Below are 24733 nucleotides of genomic sequence, written 5' to 3' on the forward strand. Positions count from 1 at the left end.
TCCCCAGAGTGTGCATAACCTGCAGTCCCAGCCACCTCAGTAAGGAAGGCTGGACTGCCCACAGGCCTCAGAGGCATTTGCTTAACAAATCCTGGAAGGCAAAACCCAGAGGACTAGATGGAAGACAACCCTGAACTGGACTGGGCACCTGAGGATGATGTCTGCCAATTTAGCCATAAAGAGTGGGGGGATATTATGGCAGGGAGTCCCAGGTGGAGCCTATGTTTGACAGAACCATGTCAGGGAACACGAGTCCACGCAAGCCTCCTTCAGAAGGTTCTGCCTGGAAGAGCCTGACCGTACTTTTGAGAGGCCTGAGAAGAATCAAACCGCAGATGTGAGTGCCCTCTCTGCCTACTCTCACATTAACTATTGTTTTAACCCAAAGCCTATACTTAGAACTGAGCTGCTCTTATGTTACAATTATAAGTATCAATAAATCCCCTTGCATATTTTTCTTCATTTTGCTTAATTTTCCATTTCCTCATTTTGAGGTAATTGAGAGACTAGTTCTTGCATTAGTTCCAGGTTTGCCAGATAAAATACAGGAAGCCTTGTTAAATTTGAATTTCAGATAAAAGATGAATTATTATTTAGTGTAAGTATGTCACCAGTAATGCAATTATTTGTTGTATATCTGAAATTCAAATTTAACTGGGCCACCCATATTTTTATTTGCTAAATTTGGTAACCCTAATTAGTTTCTTTCTCCTTTTTATGCCCTTTTTTTTTTTTTTCAAACCAACACTAATGGATTGTCTTTTGATGCAACAGTCAAACTGGGAGGTCTCACTGATACAAAGATCAAGGCCATAACGCTCTCTGGCTTTTCAAACAAGCATATCTGAATGATACCTACAATCCAGCCCTCCCTGTAACCTAGCTAACACCCTGAACTCAACCAGTTCTCAGCTGACCCTATTATCTCTGATTCATTCACTTAGCTTCCTGATTTCTCAGAGTGAGAAATTAGGTTAATTATGTCCTGATGTTACTTGCCCACCTTTTGAAAGGCTTTCAAAGCAGTAGGGTCTCCCATGCACCCCAATGCTCTTGAAAGCCTCCATGGCTTTCAGGAAGGAGGTCCACCCTCACACATTCTATATTCCTATTGGCATGAAATTCCCATAACCATTAGCATCCCAAGGGCAGGGGTTATGTCTTTTACATGAGACCTGACACATAGTTAGTGCTCAATAAATAGTGGTTGAATGAATGACCTAATGGATTAGACAATAACAGGAGTTCTTAGAGCTGGTTCCTGGCTTAGTTCTGTCTGTAGCTGGCTGTGTGACCTTGAACAAGGCACTGCCTCACACTGAGCCTTAGCTTTCTCATCTGTGAGACGAGGATAATACTGCCCTCTCCTGCCCTCCTCAAAGCCATTGCTGTGAGCCTTCAAGGGCTAGGAAATGGAAACATGATTTGGCAAGAAGACAAGCTATGCACACAAAAGGGTCACCTCACCAGGTAGCCACTGGAAGAACTCACATGTTATCTGAAGAAAGGGAAAGGAGGCCTTAAATGTCTTTCAGTGGTGACCACATTTTCTAGACTGAAAACCGGGCACTGGATTTTCTCAAGTCTATCTGGTCCGGAATTTAGGCATTAATAAGACAGATGATATAGAATCAGGACTGGTCCATATTTTCCTAAACACATAATTAACTGTCACCTTAAGAGTCACAGAGTTGTAGAATCTCAGGTCTGGAGGAAAAATATCTTGTCTCCAAGGTCATCAGCCTGTGGTTAACTAGACTAAAACCTAGGACTCCTGATGCCCAGCTCAGAGCACTTTTTTTTTTTTACTGCCTCAGTAAGTTGGCACTCCAAGGATGGGGTACCCAGAAAACATCCAGAGAGAATCCCCAGGTAGAGACAAACAGGCTGATTCCAATAGCCTTGCAGGAACCGGACTGACCTACCTTGTGGCTGGAACCAGACCAACCTTGTGGCCGGTGCATCCCCAAGCCTCCATTGTGAATAATGAGACCTTTGTTTAAGTCAGTTTCTTTATTTGTTCACATAATAAAGTACAAAAATGAGACTTAGATGCCAGCATCGGGAACTCATACCAAATACTCATACAGCCTAAAGAACATCATTCCAAATAAGAAACTACATACAGAAGGTTCCTGACCCTCAGTTCAGAATTGATTCTGATCCTTCACATTTGGCACTGTGTTCCTGAACAGTACCTGAAATAAATTCACAAACAGCTCATCTCTCCCCACTTCTTAGAAGCAATAAAATTAAATGACTTTCAGAATGTGCTTAGTTGAGATTCCTAAAACTTTGCCTCAGGTTTGAGGCCAGTCCCATCTGAGTGCCCAAGCCCTCTCTGCCCAGGGCTTCTCCCCTTCCCTAGTTCCTCCCCACCGTTCTCGCCACAGGTAACAAGACTGAGTTTGCCACGCAGGTTTTAATACCCTCTCCCCTATGGCCACGTGTTCCAGGCGATGCCCAAAGGCTGTGTTCACAGCTATATCAGATGCCCATGTAGATAATGAACACATGGCAAATTGTCCACCTGAGCCAAACTGTTAAAACTGTTCAGTTGTGTGGAAGACAGAGCCTCTAACAACTTATATCTCACCTTCGTGCAAAAACAAAAAGTTACTTTCCTATAAAGTATCTTTCTCAAGACACTTTACTGCCTTCAGCTGGGAAATTGTCATAAATCTACAAATCCACAATTTCTAGGAAGTAAATAGGGGCATGATGCTCTTGTACAGTGCACACCTGTGCAACCATCCATGGTGATCCAGCTTGAAACCCTCCCCAATTTCCTGAAAACTACCCAGATTGTGGCCATAATAAAAATAGCAACATACATGGATATGGCACTATGTAACTTTCAGAACCCTCCACATTCATTTTCACTGACTCTTGGCAAACTCCCATGAAGTGGGAGAGATCCAAAGCATCAGCTTTATTTCTTTGGGGACAGAATTATAGAACACCGAGAGACCACTGATCCCCAAGCCACAGGTCTTCCCTTATCCGGGGCTGCAGAGTTACTGGGAGGCAACTACAAATCCATCTGGGCATTAAGCACTGTCAATCGACTGAATAAATTATGTGTTGTGCATAATTGCACATCTATTTAAATACATGTGGACATTCTGGTGAAACAAAAATTTACTTTTAAGACTCATTTAAAACTAACACCTGAAAAAATGTCAGCAGGCCTTTTATATGATAGTAGGCATAATGTTAGCCCCTGTGGATCAAGAAAATGAATGATGATAAAAAAAAATAAGATTAAAGATTTGGTAACTCTTAAAGTAAAAACCAGGAGACTCACCCAAAGGCATGTAGGCCAGCGCTAGGGCTGTCCCCAGAATGCAAGGGCTTTGACTCCCAGTCAATGCTCCAGACCAATGCTCATCGAGGAAGTATCCCCAAGTCCACCCTAACCCACGACTTAGAGACAGAAGCAATGGTTGCACAATTCCAGCTGAGGAGCAAGGCCTCCCAGAGAATGCCTGGTGGAACTGCCTGCATCTTAGTTCTCCATCTTATTTGTTCATTCATTCATTCAGCAAGGACTTAAAGATTGCCTCCAGCTCAGTAGGGAGGGTGTGTTTAGCCACAGAGTAAAAGCAGTCACTACCTCTCTTTAGGAAGATTTCAGCAGTGTAGACCAGAAGGGATCCAATGGGTCATCTAGTCCAGCCCAGAACCCAAGGTCTGGACAGGAGAGGGGACATGTACAGGGTCTTGTAACAAATTTGAAGCAGGTCAGCAATTGAAGCCCTGAGTCTCCTAACTCCCAGTCCGGCGCTTCTCTCTCCCAACACAGTATCTGCCTTTAGCTTTGTGGAAGAATATTTTGTGCATTCTCAGTAAGTCCGTGATGATGCATGTACACAGAATGGCTATGCACTCTTATCTGCAGTCATGTTTGCAAAGCACTGGATTGGGACATCGTGAAGCATCTTCAAGGTCTCCTGGCTAAAGCCATCAGTTGTTTGGTTTGTTCAAAAGCATTTGAGTTCAAAGCTCAGCTTTCAATCTGGACTTTGGCTCTCAGGACTTGTGATGTTCTGTGGGGAGAAGAGGAACATAGGTTTTAGCCAGAGCTCAGTTATCTGTGGGTCCCACTCTGATAACAATAGACTTCTCATTAATCCATCAACATACCACACTAGCTCCCACCTCTGAGTCTTTACTCACACAATACGTTCTGCCTACAGTGTTCACCTGGTCCTTTCTCCCCATTTACAACTCTCCATCTTCAAAAGTAAAAATCAATGCCTGCCAACCTCCTAGAAGTCTCCCAGAACTGACCTGCTTTATTGACCTGCGTTACCACTAATTTAGCATTTAACTGATATTTAATTTTGTCAACAGTAAACTTTCTGTCTTTTCCACTAATAAAACCTTCCACAGGCCCTTGCACACTATATATTGGTTGAATGAATAAGTGAATGAATGAATTATTAGTAAAACCAGAGGACGGAGTTAGGGCTACTGAGGATGTCAAAATTGATCTTCACAAAAAACTCACATCCCTTCATAAACTATTACCTAACCCATCTTAGAAGGCAAATTATCTATAATATCCCAATTCTCTGGGAGAAGACAATGAGGTTAAGAAAAGAGAGGTCTAAGGTCACAGGAATTTTCATCAAGAAAACAAGCCAAAGTTGTGCAGAACATTCGAATAACAAGGTACATGTATCATGAAATAAGACTGGCTTTCTTGCAAGACTTAGTTAGCATATGGCTTCTAAAGGTAGTTCCAGGAGAAGAAGACAGAGTGTTTGAATGATGGTGATATCATTGCACTAACACTCTGATTCCCCAGGGGACCATTGGATGTAGAAATTCTGGTCCCATTTGTCCAACACCAATAAGCAGAACATTTATTCCTTCAAAGTCACACTTTCATTCAGTAGCTTCTACTCTATAGATCTGGGTCCAATGTTTGTAAGCAGGTTATCATAAGTGATAAGGGCGGGGTAACCTATCAGAGTCCTCAGAAAACATGTGAAAACTCATATTTTTTAACAAAATCAGTGATTAGTATTATTTCTGAAGAGAACTTCTCAGAGCCTTAGGGGAGGGGAAAATGTGAACGCGATGGGAAGAGTGAGAGTAATGGCAGGGGAGAGGCCATGACGAAGGTCAGTGAAGGAGCACCTTCTGGAAGCCTTCCAGAACCAGACAGCGCACGGATTCTTCTCATCTACCTCCACCTCTTATTTGAAATGTAATCTTACTGTGTGTTGTTACTCAAATTTTACGACAGTCTTGAATTGGGAAGCCAAGCAGCAGAACCCATGAAATAATAAGAGGGCAAGCTAAGATAGCAGCCAGTCCAGCATTCCACACTGATAGCAAAAGGTATGAAAAAATGCACATAGTTAGAGACCAGAGCCAAATAAAGAAGATGCTAATTATCAAGCAAAGCCAGTGAGAGTTTTGGGAAATAAAAAGATCACCATGGTGTAGAATTGTCTCAGAAGGTCTCAGCAAGGAGTTGGCATTTGAGCTGAACCCTAAAAGTTCTGAATTAAGCAGGAGAGGGGAGAGGACAGTAAATAGATCCTGCGTGACCACAAGCCTGTCATTGCTTGTGCCTCATTGCCCTTTCTCACCTGCTGGGCTTCCCTGTATGAGAGTTGGGGGTAACTGTGTTGTCTATAGGGCAGACCCATGAGCCTGAGGACAGCATGGCGGTTGTTCCCAGCACATTTGTTAACCAAGCCAAAGGCAAACTGGTAGCGTCTCTCAGCGAAGTTCCGGTCAGGCTCAGTGGAGCAGGCCCCCTGTCTGCTCAGGGTGGCTGCCAGCTTTATGAGAGAGGAGTCTGGGAACTGGTAAAAAAACCTCTTGAAGCTGGGGTGTCGCCTGATCTGGAAGCAGAAATGAGGGCAGGTCATCAGTGTTGCCAGTAGGTATCCCTGCCCACCAGCTGCCCCCTCCCTCAACTCCACGCAGCCACGTTAGGCACACCTCATTGCCCCTGAGGTGAGCTCCCGGATTAAGTTCCTCCGCCACCCACAGGCACTCAGAATCTGCTCTACAAGGTCTGGCTGCAAATAGCAAGACAAAGTAAAAAAGAAAAGGAAAGAAAAAAAAGTACAGGTCTTTCGACCCAGATAACTATGCTTAAATCTCACTTACTAGTTGTGTGACCTCTCTGAGCCTTTGCTTAGTCATGTATAAAATGGAGATATAATAATATCCCCACCCTCCCTGATTATTATTGGGAGAGGGGATTAAGGGAGGTAGTTTATGTAAAATGTTTTGTGCAGAGTAGATGTTGGATGGATTTTAGTTCCCACCCTAAGACTCCTCCTCTTACTACCTAAAGGTCTTAGATTGGGTTCCCCCAGGGGGAGACTTAGAGACAAGGTCTCAGGTGCAGCTCCTTTATGCTGTACGTAATCCCGGGAAACTGATGGGGAAATGAAGATTGAGACAAGGATAGGAAGGCAGCCACACACGCTGGCATCTGGAGCTGAATTCCCTCAGGCACTCCAGATACCAGCTGCTCAAGGTTCTTCCCCCCTATTCCCCAAGGAGAAGAAGCTAGGTATGTACCCACCACCTCCCATGAGCCATTAGTTGAGGGCTGCTCCTGGGGAGGTGGAGAGTGTTAATTCTGGCCTGCCACGGGGTGGCAAAGTGGCTCTGGGTGCCAGTCCTCAGGCAAAAAGGTGCAGGTGCTGGTGTCGGGAGAGGGCCAGTGTACACCAAGGTCAGGTGCCAACAGTGTTTGCTACACTGATCACTCATCAGTGACCTGTACTCGCACCTGATGACCTCTTTATTTGTGACCTGTGTTTGTCTCTCCAAATAGACTGTGAGGTTTACAAGGGCAGGAAACCTTCTGTTATAGGCTATCTAGCAGGAGAGGAAAATCTAAAAGCCTGAAGTGTGTGCCAGGACCTCCCCCGAACCAAATCCTTCTAGACTCCCAGGAGGAGGCTTCCAGGGATGTGGGATGTGAGCTGAACTTCAAGGAGGATTTGGATCAGGGGTGGTTCTGGCTGGCAGGGAGAGCCACCTGAGCTTTATATTGTCTTAAAGTTACATTTATCTTATCTGCTACATGTGTGGCATTTTCTATATATGCACTAAACTTTGTCAGGTAGATTTTTATCCCCAATTTTGCTAAAAAGGAAAGCGAGGCTCAGAGAGGTTAAGGGAAACACCCAAGGTCACCCAGATACAGAGATGGGGATTGAACTCGGGCCTCAGTTGTGGGTTGATTAGGCCCCCGGAGGTGGTGGCCTTAGGGAGTACTGAGTAGTGCTCACCTGTTCCCCCAAATGGCTATCCATTTCTTGGAGAAGGGCCACCAGCTTCTGGATGATCAGCTCCTCTGAGGATAAAAAAGGATTGAAAAATTTTGGAATGACACATTCATCAAGTACAAAAAGTATTCTGTCTCTAAAACCCAGCACACAGATTAGTTATGAAGGGGAAAGAAAAAAAACCTTCCCCAAACTAGAGCTGGAGCATGAGAGCTTTGTTTGGGTTTGCTTTATAGAAACAGAAGGCACTTTGGCCTGCCACACTCGCCTGTAACCGCATTCGGCTCCATCTGACAGGTGGGAAAACTGAGACCTCCCAGTGTCTCTTATCCAGGCTACAGAGTAGGGTGGTCGAGAATGGGAGTGGGGGCCAGGAGCAGCTAATCAGAACGCAGGGAGGGGAAACCCCACGGCTACTGCCGCAGCAGGAACGCTCCCATCAGCCTGGGCCACAAATGGCCGGGTGGCCAGGGGCTGCTCGTACCGAGAGTGAATTGTACATATTTAGGAATCGGTGGACCCGCTGTTGTAAACTGTTGGCACACTGAAACTGGCCACGGTGGGAATATTTATAGCACAGTAAAGCACTGGTTATGAGACCCAGAGCAAGCTTAGAATTTAATAAAATATTTAAACAAAACAATGCGGTGGGGTGAAGTTAACATCCCACAGAATAGACAGATGTTCTCTACTTGAAGAAAGCGCTCCACCTCCAATTCTGCCCCAACAGCCCCAGTTGAAAGGCCAGCCCTGTCTTTTCCCTGCCCTGCTAGAGTTTCCTGGATACTTGTCAGCTGCCCTTCCAGTTCCCTACTTGGATTCAACCTGAGACATCTAAGGAGAACCATCCCAGGTGAGAGCAGAGAGGCACTAACTAGATTCACATGCTCCATCCTGCAGGGGTCTCCCTTCTGGCTTATTGTGGCTTCGGGCCTGGGAGGGTGCTTCTGAGCATCCAATGGGTCCCCCTTCTGCAGGCAAGGACTCCCGGAACTCGAGACCCTCTGGATCTGAGGGCAAAAAAGAAGCTGGTATGAGTGTGCTTGTACCTGTCTCAAATCCAGTGTTTCAGATCGCTTTGTCCAGGTTCTGATGAGAAGTTGTCCAAAGGTATTGGCACGAGAGGGGTCACAGTTTCCAAGGCTCCTTGGTGAACCCCCAGCCACCCTAGACCCACCTCAGAGGAGTTCACAGAGCTCTATCTGTCCCCTCCAGAAATCTCATTCTTTCTTCCACCATCCCCCTCTGCCTCCTCTCAGTCCAGGAGGAAAACAAGCAGGCCTGCCAACAGGTCCCACCAAGCGAACCCATTTCCCCTTTAACTCCCTGAGGCTGTGCCAAGTCACACAGCCTGTCAGAACTTCACTTTCTCCATCTGTCCAACGGCAGTAATGAGACTGGCCTCACAGGGTTGTGAGCTGGCTAAATGAGATAACGTGTGTGAAGGTACCTGCGGTAAGCACTCTGTAAATGTGAAGGGAGGAGTCATCACATACCGGTGACCCTCGCACTTAGGTGTCATGAAAAGAAAGTCCAGGTCATACCTCCTTTGTCAAAACTGGGGCCTCTCTTTTTTCTATTAGCTTTCCAGGTGATTCTGATGCACTGCTCTCATATCACATTTGTCTTTAAGTGTTTATGAGTGGGGGTGGCGGGAGGGGAGAGTGTGTTATGAGTGGTGGGATCTACCAGTAACCAGCCTCTCTCCTCTGTGGCCTTACTGCAGCTCCCCACTCTGCTCAGAGCAGAGGGTAAAAGTCAAGACTAAATGAGAGGCCAGCGCTGCCCTGGAGGAAGCCTCAGGTCAGAGGCAGCCTCTGTTACCGTGGCAACACCAGGTCTACTCACCAAGGCTGCTGGAGATGGAGGACCGATGGCCCCCAACACACAGGGGCAGATAGCTGGGCCTCTTGGGCGGCCGGGACTCCGGGCTGGCGGCATCTGCAGCTCCCGCTCTTTTGGGCTCCTTAGAACTATGTTTTTTATGAGAAAACGCTTTTCTGAAGCTGGATTTTTTCTCTTGGGATTTCTTCCTGCAGGGTGGGGCTTGGTTTTCCACAGCCATCACTGGCTCCTGGACTTGAAGTTGCTGCGGGTAAAATGAGAGAATCTGAGTCAGGACCCTCGACTTTGAAGAAATTGCAAGTGAGATGAGGAAAGAGACCAGCACTCTCTGAAACAGAGACCCACTGTGGATCAGAAGGTGTAGCCTAGAGAGAAGAGACACTGATGCTCAGAGATGGAAAAACAAGTTTGGCCTGCAGCAATCAGGGGAGGCTTCAGGGAGGAGGAGGGACAGGAGCAGGGCTCTGGCAAGATGTGGAATTGAGGGTGGGGCAGGGAAGGCATTACTCCAGGCAGGGGCAGGCGTGTCCACAGTGAGGGTCAGGGTCTCCCTGGGGAATGTCTTCCTCACCTTCTCTTCTTCTTGCTCCTCTGCATCTTGGAGTAGGGCAATGATCTTCTGGATAAATTCTTCTAAAAACAAACAAAGTGATTGCTTATACTCTACTGCTGAGAAAAGGTTTTCTGTGGTCCATCTTTATTTCCTAAGGCCGAAGTGTCTCCCTAGGTGATTCTCACAGGTCTCCAAAGTACTAACGAACTTGCAGTTGTGATTGTCCCAGCCTAGAACCCAGAGGGACCCACAGAGTCTTCAGATGTGACCTGAGGGCAGAGCTGGTTTCAAGGGAACATATTTGCTTATCTATTTACCAGTGGGGGCCTACATGTGCTCCATTAGGTGTGAGGAAAACAGCTGAGGACCCTGCCTCCAGGAGAAGGTGCCCCAAGGCCATCTAGAAAGGTCTGGTCCCACAAATCCCCTTATCCCTCTTCTAGATAGAATAGGGTCCCTTCTCGATTCCTCTTTGGGGCACATTTCGTGCGTGTGTGAAAAGTTAACAAGAAAGAAAGGGAGAGGTGGGGAAGGCAGATCTTTAACAGTATCTTCAGACACACAGAACTCACAGTGATTAAATAATTCTAAGCTCGGCTCTGCCAGTGATAAAAAAATAATAGTGACAGTAGCTACCATCTGTAGAGCTTCTCTCCTATGGCCCCCTCCTATCCCCGTTACTTCTCCTGAGGCTTTGCATAACCACAACAATAATAATAACAATAAATGATGGCGAACATTTATTAGCTTCTAATGGGTACTGCTCCAAATGGCTTGTCATCATTAATTTGTTTAGCGCCTCCAACGACTCTAGGAAGTCGGTACTATTATTATCCCCATTATACAGATGAAGAAACTGAGACCAGAGATGAAGCAACTTGTCCAAGTTCCCGTGGCCGAAAGACATCAGAACCCAATTCAAACCCAGCCCTAAAGTATACCATCTACCAAGCTCTCGCTGTGGGGCCAGTGCTTTCCACACAGCGCTTTATGTCTGCCTCACCAAGGAGGGCGTCAGCACTGTTGTGGTTTACAGCTGAGGCTCAGACAGGGTAAGTCACAGCAGTCTGGCTTGGGACCTGTGAGTTGAACCCCACACTGCCTCTCCAGCCTGCTGCACTCAGAGGGAGGTCAGGACAAATCACCGCCTCTCTCTGGTTCAGTTTCTTTTCCACAAGTGGAGGAGTCAGGCTAGACGATTCCCAAGGGTCCCCTGAAAAAAGGAGAGGGGGTACTGACTGGATTCCGAGGCTCTGTCCAAATGCAAGTCCTCTTCTAGTCTCTGGCTTCCTGCTTGGGTGGAAAGCTCCGAGGGACTTGGACCCCCACAATCTGTAGACAAGGCCTCTTGGACTTCAGGTTCTTCCAAGCCTGAGAAGAGAGATGAAATGATGGGAGTGTCTTGTCAGTCGGAGGGTGTTGACTACTGTAAAAAAAATCGGCGGAGCCTCTATCTTGTGCTTGCTCATGGCCAGATCGCTTGGAAGGTGGAGTGAGTCAGGGCGGAGGTGAGTCGGGGTGGAGGTGAGCCGCTGGGCAGGGCCGCGGTCGGCTCTGCTTCATCGCCCCAGAACCCTTATCCCTTTGCGCTTGCACGCACCTGGCTTCCTGGGCTTTGCTCCCCTCATCTCTCTCCCCTAGCAACCTCGCCCCTTCACCATCTTCTTGGCCTGGTTTAGGAGTTAGAGCGTAAATACCTGATTCCATAGGGTTAATGAACACATCAGGCCAGAATCCCCTGCATGAAAATATCTCCCCTTGTGGCCTGAGATTTCACCACAGGGGATCCACTCTTTGGTGTTAAGCATTGCCCCCTCCTCTTTAAAATGTAAATTCCCCCGGTCAGGCTGACCAGCTCTGCTGTTCCCCTCTGACACCCAAGACAATCCTTCCTCTGGCTCTGACTCCATCATTGATGGGCCGTGGGACACTGAACACATTGTTTTACCTCCCTAAGTGTCAGTGCCCTCATCTGTAAGATGGAGATAATAACATGTACTTCCTTAAATAGCTGTGAGGGCTGATCGAGTATAGATTTGCAGTAGGTATGTGTCTTATTTTAAAGGTGAGGAGCCTGAGGCACAGGGATGACATAGAATGAGCAGTTCAGAACCCAGGTCTCCTGACTCTCAGGCTCCAGTTCCTTCCTGCACATCCCACTCCCGGGGATGTGGAAACTGAGGCTTCGGAGGGCTGAGGATGGTGGGGATCCCTGAATACAATTTCCATCGAGGGCTTAGCTGGGTTGCCTAGACGGTGAGGTGAGGTTTCGTGTATGGAGGCCATCTGCTGGCATCCCCTTTTCTCCTCCCCACAGTCTTCTCCCCATTGCTCAGGGAAGAGCAAAAGTCAGGACTGGGATGGCAGCTCTTAAAGCGGCCAATTCCAGCCCCGGGGAAGCTTGCAGAGCTGGAGGCAGCTGCAGTGTTGCTATAGTAACTGTGAGCCTGCTCACCAGGACTGCTGGAGATGGAGGGCCGATGGCCCCCAACACACAGGGGCAGAAAGCTGATCTTCCTTGACGGCCGGCGCTCTGGGCTGGAAACATCTGCAGCCTCCATCCTCTTGGACTCCTCAGAGCCATGTTTCTTAAGTGAAAAGACTCTCTTGAGGTTAGACTTTTTCTCCTGGGATTTCTTCCTGACAGCTGGTGCTGGGTTTTGCGGAAACATCTCTGGGTGAGAGGCTTGGAGTTGCTGTAGGGGAAAGAAACCAAGTTGGGTCCCTGACCTGGAGGAGATGGGACAGCTCCCTGAGAAGCAACTCAATAGCAACCAAGTGCTTCAGGGTGGCCTCAGGCTAGGGCAGTGACAGAACCCAGAGCAGGGGAGCTAGGAGATTTGGAAGACAGGTAGGGCTTGAGCAAGGAGGAGGAGGAGGTGGAGAAGAAGGCAGCAAGCCCCTGGGGATCTACACAGTCAGCTCCTCACCTCTTCTTCCCATTGGTCTCCCACTTTTTGGAGAAGTTGCACTATCATCCGGATGATAATATCCTCTGGAAAAAAGTGAATATACCTGGTTAATCTTTCTGGATGCACAGAGAACTCTTTGTAATGACTGTCTTGGGCTTCTGAGACCAACGTGGGCCTTCTGCACCAAATGAGGGTCCTCTTAGGCCACAGAAGTGGTGGAAAGCACCACATCCCCGGGGCTGGTCCTTCTGAGAGAGGGTTGGAAGATCCACAGGAGAAGGGTACTGGTCCAAAGCATAAAATTTCACGGAGGAAATTTCAGGTCAGTCTTTCAAACATTCAATGTATGTCCACTATTTCCTTTGAACTTTACAGATCTGTAAATACCTGCTTTAGGTTCAGCAAACTGTGTGACCTTGGGTACAATTCTTAATCTCCCTGGGCCTTCATCTCTTCCCCTGTGAAATGTGGATCATAATCCTTGTTCTGCTTCCCTCAGAAGGCTGTCAGGCCATCAAATGAAAGACTGTGCAAGGCTAATGCTGACTTTCCAATCCCTAAAATGCCAGTGGAAGAAAGGGTGGAAACCTGGCCTAGGGTTGGAGGTAGGGGATGGAGGGACTCCAGCCCATGGGACACAGACAGCCTGCCACATTGATGCCTCAACCACAAGACCGAGTCATTACAAAGAAGCCACAAGCAACGTTAATGGTTTTCTTTGATACCCCAGTCACCCTTTGCCTCTGGGCAAAGTCGATGTGGTCTAGTTTCCAGTTGATCAATTTACACAAAGGGAGTACAAACAAGATTCCGTGTTCCCAGGCCATCTGCAGACTTTTTCACTCCTCACTTCCCTCTCTTACTTCTCTCATTTATATATCCTGTTTGGCTTTTCTCTTTGACTCAGCATAACAGCTGACCATGTGACAAAACAATTAGCATGTAAAATAAACATCCTGCAAAATAACCAACCGAACACCTTTTACTTATTCTTTGACAGATACACAACTCCTTTATTTCATGTCTTTAAAAATATGCCCATTCTTTATAGAATTTGGTTAATGGAGAATTATCAGTTTTATTAGGAGCAATAACAGTGTTGTGGTTGTGTATGAGACTGTCCTTATTTCTTGGAGACCCATGCTTAAGTATCTAAGGATGAAACATCATTTATATAAAACGGTTTAGCAACAAAATTACTCACACACACGTACATACACACACACACAGAGCAAATCAGCCGAATTAAAAATTGTGAGGATATAAGTGTGCATAGAACCATTCTTTCCACTCTTCTATATATTTAAATATATACATATATATATATATATATAAATTCTATACTCCTTTATTCAACAGTCCTATAAATTTTAAAAGACTAAAAAAAGTCCCAAGCTCATTAACGCACAAGCAGGAGCATTTGCCAGCAGCCGTTCTCCCTTCAGTGCAACTCTAAAATAAGTAAAAGTGACCAGAAGCACCAGAAAGGGCAAGATCAGTGCATGCATTGTGAGAGTGACCATCCAGACATAAGCAGTCATCCAGAGCAGTCCATCTCATTTAGGAACAGCTGCAAAGAGGACACTAAGTAGATTCTGACTCACCATCAAGCTTCTCGAGCTCCTCTTCCTGCAAGTGACCTGGGGCTTGGATAAAAAGCTCTGAGACACCAACACGCCGCCTCCGGCCTGTACCTTCTGACTGGCATAGATCAGAATCCTCCTCTCCTGGAATAAAGGGGAAAGCAAGTGTGGGTGTGGGTGTTTGTGGGTGTGTTCGACTTTGTTAATCAACACAAGAAAAGAGCACAGAATTCACAGCAGATGGGGCACAGCTACAACCAGCTCTAGGCTTAACCAAAATATCAGAAACTTATCAGGGTTTCCATTTAGAAAGAATGTGACCCAACCCAGACATCCTTTCCCCACCCCCCAAAATATCCTGGATCTTCCTTGGGTCTCTTCTCTCCATTAAAAACATGGTGACTTTTGAATGCAAAGGGAAAATCTCCATCTCCCTCTAGGTGCCTGTGGGGCATTCGACTCCAGGACTCCAGGACTCCAGGAGTCAGAAAAGAAACACACCTTGGGAACCAGCTCCCTCGTTTTACAAATGAGGAATCAAAGAATTCCAGAGAGGGGCACCAGCTTGGTGCAGGTCACACAACTTTTATTCCTGGTGGAGTCAAGTCTAGAACCAGCACCCAGCAGCCAGTTCTGTCTACTTCCCCAGCACCCACCCCCAGTCCTCTCATGTGCAGTACTGTGGGAGATAGGGCTTCCTTCCTCCCTTCGCATTGCTCCTTGGTTCATGTTCCTTGAACTAGAGTATGTAACAGTAACAGCTATTGTGTATGGAGCACTTTCCAGCTCTGGGCCACAGCCGCCCGATGAGACAGCAACTATTATTAGCTCCACTTTATTGATGAGAAAAAATTTAGGCTCAGAGAGGAAAGTTGTCATCCCCAGGTCACACAGCTGGTATAGAACTTGGGCTTGACCTCAAGCTCACAGCCACAGTGCCATTCTGCCTCAAAAAAATTCCAGTGCTGTGCGTCCTTGATAGTTTTCCCACCTGCAACATACCCTCTGTTGAGAGGTTAGAGGAGCCAGCGTAGAGGGCCCTAACCCTTGGGGATGGGGCAATGGGGTTGCTATAGAAACAGACATGGTCTGCTTACCCGTGGGTGCCGGGCTTAGATCAGCCTCTTCGGAATGTGAGGCAGCAGCCATGTTGGGCAGTGCCACTTCTCGGCCTTCGGCGTCCTGATCTCGGTCCTCTTTTGTTTCCTCATCAACATGTTTCTTGTGACTATGTTTCTTGCAGCTGGCCTTCTTGTCATGGGCTTTCTTCCTGGGAGCTGGTTCCCTTGGTGCCTCAGAGGTTTCTGTGGGCTGGAGGAGGCCCTCCCTCCCCTTTGTCCTTTTGCCAGCCTTTTCTTTGGTCTCCTCGGTGCTCGTCCTCAGGAAGAAGTTCAGTATACTCTTCAGCCACCCTGGGTGGGCCCGCCTCTGGGCCTTGTCCTTTTTGATGTCCTGTGGAGGCCTCTGCTCCCTGGGGAGACACTGCCTGATCTCCACCAGGCTGAGGGCTGCACCCATGGTGCCCTGAGCCTCCGCAGATTGCTCTAGGCTCTCAGGAGGTCTGCTCCCTTCGCTGGCCCTCCGCGGGAGCACCTGCCTGGAGGGCGTGGTGGGCAAGAAAAGGCACTGGCAGTCCCATGACTCTGAGTTCTTTTTAGGGTTCTGCACCTTGTCCAGAGACCTGGCTCTCCTCTGTGACAGAGGCTTCCTTGGGCCTTGTGGATGCTCCATTGAGCTACAACAAAAACAAACAGCTCCCTTAGAAGAAGCCCACCAGAGACTTCCCAGGGGGGCCAATAATGCTGACCTGGATACCCATCCACCCTACCCACTAATGTGAGTAACTTCAGCTCTCAAAGCTGTTGTCCCACTTAAAACTTTCAACAACCCTAGGAGGGAGGGGTATCATTGTCTCCATTTTCCAGAGGAAGAAACAGCCATGGGAGGTCATGGCCCAGATCTCAAAGCTGGTCTGTAGTGCCTCCAGAGCCTCCAGAAGGAGCACGGACCTGCCAACACCTTAATTTTAGTCCATTGAGACTGATTTTGGACTTCTGACCTCAGAACTGTATGAAAGTTAATTTGTGTTGTTCCAAGTCCTACTCCTTACTAGCCTCAAGACTTGAGGTGGCTCATGCACCTTTTCTGGCCCACTGTTCTCATCTGCAATGTGCCTGAGAATTGTCTATCTATCTCATAGGCTGTTAAGAATATTTCACAAGATAGCTCAGTAAATGGCACCTCTGTTCTTCCAATTACTCAAGATAAAAATTTGAAGTTATCCCTGACTCCTTTCTTTCTCTCACTCTCTGCATCTGATCCATCAGCAAAGCCCGTTGGCTCCATTTTCGACCACATCCTGACCTCAACCATGTCTCTCCGCCTCCTTCACCACCACCTGGGGCTAGGCCCCATCTCTGCTCACCCGGACTTGGTACCTCCGAACTGGTCTGTCTGCTCTACTCTTGCTCTCCTTACAATAACGTCTCCCAGCAGCACGGGGCTTTTCTAACATAAGTTAGAGCAGGCCACTCTCCCAACTCCAATGGCTGCCGTCACACTTATAGTCAAAACCAAAGTCCTTACAATGGGTGGCAAGGCCCCACATACCCTGGCCCCATTTACTTCTCCGACAACCTTTCCCTCACTCCGCTCTACTCCACTCACATGGCCCTGCTCACTGTCCCTCAGACATGCTCTGCCTCAGGACCTTCACACTGACCAGTCAGTCTTTCTGGAACATTCTTTCTCTAGACGGCCATATAATTTGTTCTCTCACTTCTTTCAGGGCTCTGCTCAAATGTCACCTTCCCATAAAGGTCTTCCCTGTGTACCTCACCCTACCCCCTTAGTTTATCACTGGATGTTTAATTGTTTGTTGTCTAAGACTCTCTCCTCTCCCCTGTCTCTTTTGCTAGCCTTGTATCCCGAGTGCCCAGAACAATGCCCAGCAGCACATCAGTGGCATTCAATATGTACTTATCAAATGAATGAATAAATACATGATGCAAACAGTAAACTGTACAATATATAAAGTATCTCTGGATATGTGGTTAACATACAATAAATGTAACTGGACCGGCCCCATCTTAGAGCAGCAGGGGCCCTTCCATTCTCCAACCGGAATGAAGCAGCTACCCACAGAAAAGACAAAAGAACCACCTCCTCCTGGCCAGTACTTTAAGCAGCGCTGGGTGTGGGCAGCTAATGTGTGTGTCATTAATCTGAAAATCCCTGGCTTTCCAATTTCTTCAAAGTTATTGAGAAACCCTTTGCCTTTTGGTGAAGATAAAGGAAAAATAAAATACAGTTTTGAATCTCAAAACCTGAGCTCTCGGAGATTCCTATAGAGTTTAGATTCATGGATTGCCTGCTTTAAGTTGTAATTATCATCTTATCATGCATTTACTAAGTATAATTTACTATGTTTATGTATTACATATTTATATCACATTTCCTGCACTTACTGTTTTCTTTAAAATGTACTCTATTGCTTTGTCCAGCTTAGAGGCAAAAATATGAATCCATAAGTGTGATTGCAGATGTGTGGAATGATCCATGTGAACGTGAGGAAGACACACACAGAGAGAGAAGAAAACGCGGAAACTCGGAGAGATTTGAAGCTGACAGTTACATTCAGGAAGATGTCCCTCTTTAAGCATGGATCTGGGGAGGAAAGACTAGAGAGGAAGGCCGGGCCAGAGGCTACCACCGGCACTGCTGGACGTCCACATGTGGACGATCTTGAAGAAAATGACAAAACGGGCCAGGGCAGAAGCTGGCAATTCAGAAGGCTTTATCCGTAGTTTAATATCCCTTAAAAGAAACTTCTGAGTCACACGAAAACTTTTAGCAATGTATGTCAGTCTTTGCCTTGTATGGAAACTGATTAATGATCTTGAAAGCCTCAGAGGCTGCTTTAGAGTTGTGCTTCCAAAATAGAAAGTAGGGTAGGGTAAGGAGAAGAAATCGTAGAAGAAAATATTTTTCTTTCTTCTCGTTTATTTCTTTCAACAAAGATTAATAAGCACCTACTATGTTCCAGAAATTATGCTCATTACTAGGGATGTGATAATGAACAAGATGCAGGTTGTGCCCTCCAGGAGAACGCTCTGGTCTCGAAGATTTTAAAATCCAAGTAAGCTGAGCCAGAAATATTTACTGAACGGTGTCAGGGTTCTCTCTGCTTTTTCTGTATGTTCCTAGGTTCCGGGTAAATTGAATGGGGTTGGCAGAGAAGCTGTTCAATAGCAAAACTACAAAACCAGCCAAACATACAGGACACCCCTGTTTGGCTCAGCCCCTCTTCTTCCTACACTAACTTGGCTTGAGGGGGCTCGTAGCACAGAGGGCCAGAGAATCCTTCCTCAGTTAATGGGAAAAGAGGTGCAGTAATCTTTTAGAAAGCTAGTATTGCTATGGGAACCATTTTCACCATTGCCGTGTCCTCCTACCACATTCAAAGGACTCGCTCCTACTTCTAATCAGAGTATCAGTACAATTCCATCAGGCAATGGTATTTTTTCAAGAAGACTGCCTTGACTTGACCACCCCCTCCCTGGAACAACAGTGCCCTGAGCCCAGAGGGAGGTGAGGGGATTGAGGAGTGGATTAGCGGCCCCAGAGGCAGGGGGAGGCAGGAGGGGTGATGTGCAGCCTTAGCCATCCAGGAGTATTTCCACAGTGAAGAGCGACTCCAGAAAATCACAAGGCCTCCTAATTCCAAAGCCCCATCCTTCCTTAAGGTGCTGCAGTGTTTGAGACCATGTCCGTTCTCTTCTTCTGCAACTTTTTCCTCTCTGGGAAGCTGTGACCAAGATTCACCTGGCTCCCCTCCCTCTGACTCCTTCTCCATAAAGTTCCGAAGACTGTCTTCCAATGTTAGGTCCAGGGATTGTGTGAGTAGCTAACAAAGGAGGGCAGACCCACCACCTCAGGGAGATACTCTGGAAGAGCCTCTCTTTGGCCAATGTGTCCTCAGACTTTTAAAGTCTCTAAGCTCTGAGAAGATTGCGTTCTCTCTCTTTCTCCCCAACTCGCTTCTCTCTCATACACACATGCACACATCAAATTCTATGTGCGCTGAAATAAAATATTTTCAGACTTTCTGAATGTAAAATGCTACCTATCCAGAATTCATCAAAGTGAGACTTTCTTTTTTCCTTCCTCTCCTCCTGGGGGTCCACCCATATTTGGCCTGTTGAAGAATTCCACTCAGACCAGGACACGCTTCCAGACCAGTAACCCCAAAACAGCAGCAGACCCTCCCTGCGTAAAAACCCAGCTGCTCTTGTAAACTTGTTTATCGACTTGGCAGAAACCCGATTTTAGAGCAAAGTCCAAGTCTACTCAGAAATACTCAGCTGATCTGCAGATCACGGGATTTCTGATAAGACATGACACACCAACAAACCACCACAAACAGCGCACAGAGCTGACCTTGACTTAACTGCAGAGCAGGAAGCTCGCCAATTTTTTCCCAAGCATGCTGCCATTTTGGTTTATCTTCTAAGTTATACGCTGACCTCATCTATATGCTATTCTCTAATTTATTCAGCCGGCTCGTTACTCTGTAACTGCTCAGGCAGTGGGCACTGTTTCATAGATAGATTTTGCCGCTCCCCTCTCCACCCCTGTACTCCGCACAATAGAATTTATAGCAAATAGCCAGCTGCTCCAAGGGAGTGTGTGTATCACATGCACGTGCACTTAGAATCAACACCCACAGATACTCATTGCTGTAGACTGAATGTTTGTGTCCCCCCAAATTCATGTTAAGTCCTAACAACCAATGCATGAGGAGGTAGGGCCTTTGGGAGGTGATTAGGTCATGACAGCAGAGCCCTCATTAAAGAGATTAGTGGCCTTATATTATAAAAGAGACCCCAGGGAGATCTCTCGTTCCTTCCGCCATGGGGGGCCACAGAGAGAAATTGGCTGTCCATGAACCAGGCAACCTTCACCAGACACTGAATCTGCTGGCACCTCTCTCTCAATCTTCCAGCCTCTAGAATCATGAGAAATAAATTTCTGTTGTTTATAAGCCACCCAGTTTGTGGCAGTTTGTTATAGCAGCCCAAATGACTAAGACACTCATGTGTCACAGTAATATACTCATGCGTACCGTAAACCTACATGGACTCATAATACCTTGTGTTTTTTCCCACCCCAAGTGCAAGGGAATAATTATCTGAGCATCTATTTACCATCTGTCCTCCCCATCTAACTCCAGGTTCCAAAGGAAGGACCTGAGCCTGCATGATCCTCTGCCATGTCACTGCCTGGAAGATTCTCAGTGTTTGTGAAACAAATACACAATACGCAGCTGCGACCAGCTCACCTATGTGCTGCCACATGGTGTCCAGAATGCCCTTTCATCTTATTATCTCATTTCATCTTGGCCATGCCCTGTGAATCAAGTGGGCTGGCAGTTTATAAATAGAGACTCTGAAGCATTAAGTGACTTGCCCAAGGTCCCACAGACAGAAAGCAGAAAAAGTTGAGGCTTGAATCCACTTCTCTGGATTCTAAATTCTTTATTCTCTCTCCTATACCAAGTGGCTTCCAGTAAACACACACACACACACACACACACACACACACACACACACACAGAGGTGAGCAAATCTATTTCACATCAACAGAGATAGCTGCATCTACATACATGCCCACCATGACCTGTACACACAGACTCACGCATCTTCACATGCCCAGGTATAGATATACCTGTGCCCCAGAGACAAAGATTGTCAACACAACCTCCTGTAGGGCTGTGTGAAAGTCTGTAGCGCTCACAGACTCCTGGGCAGAAAGCCAGTCAGTGGGCTAGAGGGTAAAGGGGTGCACCCTGAGCTCACGTTTACTTCTCTTCGGCACAGGCAGCCCCATGGACACTCTGAACCCCTGGGGTGAAAGCCATTCTCGTCCAAGCTCAAAGTCTTCAACCTGAGCTCCCTTGAGGGTACGGGTCCCCTCACAGATCACACCTCCGCACATGCAGGGTAGCAAGGGGCCTGCTGGGGAAAGACCCTCAACCTCCACTGGCCAGATTTGAGTTGGGGGCAATCTCTTCCCTCAACACTGGACCCATTCTGTTTCCATGCCCACCTTACAAGTGTTAGGTAGTAACGGTTCAAGATATTCCTTCTTTTTGTGGGATCCCTAACAGGCTCCTAGAGCTGGCAGGGACCTGAGAAGTATCTAGCCCCACCTCTTGCAGTATGCCATATTCCTGACAGGTAGACTTGCAATCTCTGTTGGAACACTTCTTACAATGGGAACCCACCACTGTTGAAGGTGAATCTTTCCACTGGTGGCCAATATGGATTTTAAGAAAAGCCCTCCTCAGACTGAGCCAAGTCCTTCACACCCCGAAAAGAAGTCATGTTACCCCTGTGTCTTCCCTGTTCGAGTCCATAAGCCCCAATTGCCCAGGTCTCTTGGTGATTCCTCAAGTCACATTGCTTCTAGACCTATCCATTCCCGGGCACCATTTCTTGGGTATTCCTCAGCTGGTCCTTGTCCACTTCAAAACATAAAGCCCTGGTCCAGGTGGAGGGTTCCTGATTCCACTGGGCTCTCCTCACAAAGCCTCAGGTCACAGAGTCATTTGAGCAGCCCCTTGGCACCACGAGGGTGTCAGCTCAGTGCAAAGTATGTCCCTGTTTTCATCATGAAACGTAGTACCTGGTGCCTAGTTTCCAGAAGGGCAGGATTTTCACCTTCTGAGAATTTTTCAAAACCCAGAAGAATGAGCTTTCTGATAGTGGGACACAAGGCGCTATGACGCAGCAGTGAGTCAGTCCTGGAACGGGGGCAGTGGGCCATGGTTCACACAGCTGGAGAACGGCAGCAATGACCACTGCTCACTTGCATCCGACGCTGGAGTGTGTGCTCCAGAGATGCCCACACCACATCCCCGCCCCCTCTCATCCTCTATCCAAGACCACAGGCAGTGCAATGTGAAAAAGCCCCTCCAATCCCTGTCAGAGCAGCAGACTGCCAGAATTCTCTTCATAGGATCTCCCTGCCTTTGGACTAACTTCCAAGAACCTTAACATCGAAACCTTAACCTAGCATAGGTAATAATACCACCTCCCATTTATGCAGGGTTTCCCTTTACTACACACCTTCACATAAAATCTATAGTATGACCTAGAAAACATTCTACAGGAAAATGAGCAGAAGAAGTATGAAACACCACCCCCACTCTGCAGATCAGGAAACTGAGGCCCAAGGAAATGAAGTTCCTTCCTCAGGGTTGCTGGGCTAGTAAGCAGCAGGGCTGGGACTTGAGTTCAGAGTTTATAGATCCAAGTTTGTTCAGAGCTCTTTACATGACACCCAGTTGAGATCGCATCATTGAACCCTGCTCTGTCCTTCTAGAGATGAAGAAACTAAAGCCCAGGCAGGGCCCAGAAAGTTAAAAGCAATATTGGAACTGAACAAAGCATCTGACTTCTGGCTCTATGCTCTTTTCCAAACCCCAAAAATACCTACCTACTGCTCCAGCCCCTAAAGAGAGAATATCATTCAACTAACCTCGGACCACGAAAGTTACTCCTGTCCCAGGACACCCTTGGCCGGGACTTCCAGATTTGGCTCTGCATCAGGGAACTCTGCAATGGCTGAGCACCACTCTCTGTCAGCTAGAAGTTGTATCCAATGAAGGATAGTAGGCCCAGCTCTTCCAGGGAGAAGATGCTGCTATGGCAGCTGCCAATTTCCAGAGTGCTTTCCTCACAGTCATATATATATACTGTATCTCCCAGGAGCTGAGCTCATGGGCAGCCAATCCAGGGGCCGCCCATTATGCCCTGTCCTGCCCTATCCCTCCCTATCCCGGCACCACTTCCCACTCCTGCAGTGATAGGAGGCTGACCTCAGCTACTGTGGAAAAAACAGTTTCGCTTGACAACTTCCTTATTACACCTAAACCCCAATAAGAAATCAATGCTCAGAAAACAACTCTGGGTCTAGCTGGAGGAAGGCCAGTCCATGGAACAGAAAACAAGCCCTTATGTGAAACATGGGTGAGGGGAAAGAAGGTCATTTTATCGTCTCCACGCCCTCCCTCGGTTCCCTCTGAAGCATACCAAAAAAGAAAAGATCTAGAAGGGAAGGTCATGGAATGGAATACATATATTCCTTGACCTGGAGACAAAACTCGGGAGGAAAAGTTGATAAGAGTTGTGGTTCCCAAATCCTGTTACCCCTGGGTAGGGTTACCATGAATCGTGACAGAACATTCTAAAGAATCTTTAAAAACATCACATTTTCACTTTCTGAAGTGCCAGAATTTTTTTTTAGATAGAGTACATACGTATATATAATCAGAAAAGAAAAACTAGTTTTATTTAAACATAAGTAAAAAATGTCAGAAATTTTATTTTAATTAATTGACATGGGAGAGTATTACAAATTGCAATTTCCATTGTATAAATTGTATTTATTAATTTACTTATAAAATATTTCAAAAGTAATTACTGAACTTTAAAGTTGCCCACGCCTGGAGCCATCTGCCAGCTCTGTGACTTCTGGCAGAAAACCACAATGTCTCTGAGCTTGTTTCTCCGTCAAAAAATGAGTCCTTTGTGACTTATCGAAATATGTATCTATCCATTATATGATAATGTATTGAGTGCCAGGCATTTTTCTAAGTCCTGTGTATTAAGAGTGCCTAGCACCTAACTCATGCTCAATAAAGTGCCAATATTGTATTTTTGTAGCAGAGTTATTAATGCTTCATTTATTCATTCATTTGGATTTTCAGTCTAGCTATGTGCTGGGCACTGTCTCAATACCAAATTTAGAGAATTTGTTAGCCCCAAATCCGACCCAGTTTCAAACAATGGTTAAATCATATCTCTAATTTTTCATTTATTTGACAAAACTGTATTTTCTTAACCACCTCCTCCAAAGGCCTGTATGCAGGTGAATAAGCCATTCCTGGACCTCACGGGGTTCACAGTATTGTTGGGAAGAGAGACATCATAAAAGCAAGTGGAGGGGTATGGGGAGTTATTGTTTTGTGGGTTCAGAGAATCGGCTTGGGAAACGAAAACACTCTAGAGCTGGATTGTGGAGATGGTGGTACAACAATATGAATATACTTAATACTACTGGGTTGTAGATTTAAAGATGGTTAACATGATCAATTTTGTGTTATGCATTTTTTACCACAATTTAAAAAAGAAATCAGAAGGAAGGTCAGGGACAGAGAGCCACCTGGGGCTTTGTGCATGAACCTACCCTATGACCCAGTAATTCCATCCACAGGTATGTGCAATCCCAGGTTCTCATGGGGGGAGAATAGCCTTGGGGCCATCGTGGGCATATGGCATCTCTCCAATCAAGCCTAGGGGCAACTAGCTCTGTCCTCAGTGCCTGTCAAAGATCAAACCTTGGACAGGGATCTGCGGAGAGACACTGGCAGCTGCCTGTGGCCGGGGCCAGCTACAAAAGTGCTAAGAATTTTAAGACAGAGACAGCAGAGCCTGAAACCAATCTCAGGCCCTTCTGAGTGCAGGCCCTGTGTAACTTATACCAGTCACATGGCCATGAAGGGGA

The 24733-nt window shown here is 46.7% G+C and overlaps 1 protein-coding gene across 1 annotated transcript; it reads right to left on the bottom strand.

Annotated features, from left to right (window-relative positions):
- Positions 1–2017: 2017 nt before the first annotated feature.
- Positions 2018–22865, bottom strand: BNIP5 (BCL2 interacting protein 5). Its single transcript, XM_016152615.2, has 12 exons — positions 22706–22865; positions 15262–15899; positions 14186–14308; positions 12600–12664; positions 12125–12365; positions 10909–11040; positions 9688–9749; positions 9120–9360; positions 8147–8281; positions 7275–7339; positions 5607–5864; positions 2018–4049 (listed from the first exon to the last, which is right to left on the bottom strand). Exons 1-12 carry the CDS (start codon positions 22771–22773, stop codon positions 4014–4016), a joined length of 2064 nt encoding a protein of 687 aa, XP_016008101.2. The 5' UTR covers positions 22774–22865; the 3' UTR covers positions 2018–4013.
- Between the last annotated feature and the right edge of the window lie 1868 nt (positions 22866–24733).

The sequence above is a fragment of the Rousettus aegyptiacus genome, unplaced genomic scaffold, assembly GCF_014176215.1.
Source record: "Rousettus aegyptiacus isolate mRouAeg1 unplaced genomic scaffold, mRouAeg1.p scaffold_m13_p_1, whole genome shotgun sequence".
Classification (NCBI taxonomy): Eukaryota; Metazoa; Chordata; class Mammalia; order Chiroptera; family Pteropodidae; genus Rousettus; species Rousettus aegyptiacus.

Excerpts from the sequence above, each read along its gene's own strand:
- BNIP5 (XM_016152615.2), bottom strand. The coding sequence starts at position 22,773 with ATGCAGAGCCAAATCTGGAAGTCCCGGCCAAGGGTGTCCTGGGACAGG. Across the intron at positions 12,665-14,185 it reads GGAGCTCGAGAAGCTTGATG|AGGATATTATCATCCGGATG; the intron begins GTGAGTCAGAAT and ends ACTTTTTTCCAG. Across the intron at positions 9,750-10,908 it reads GGACAGAGCCTCGGAATCCA|AAGAATTTATCCAGAAGATC; the intron begins GTCAGTACCCCC and ends GTTTGTTTTTAG.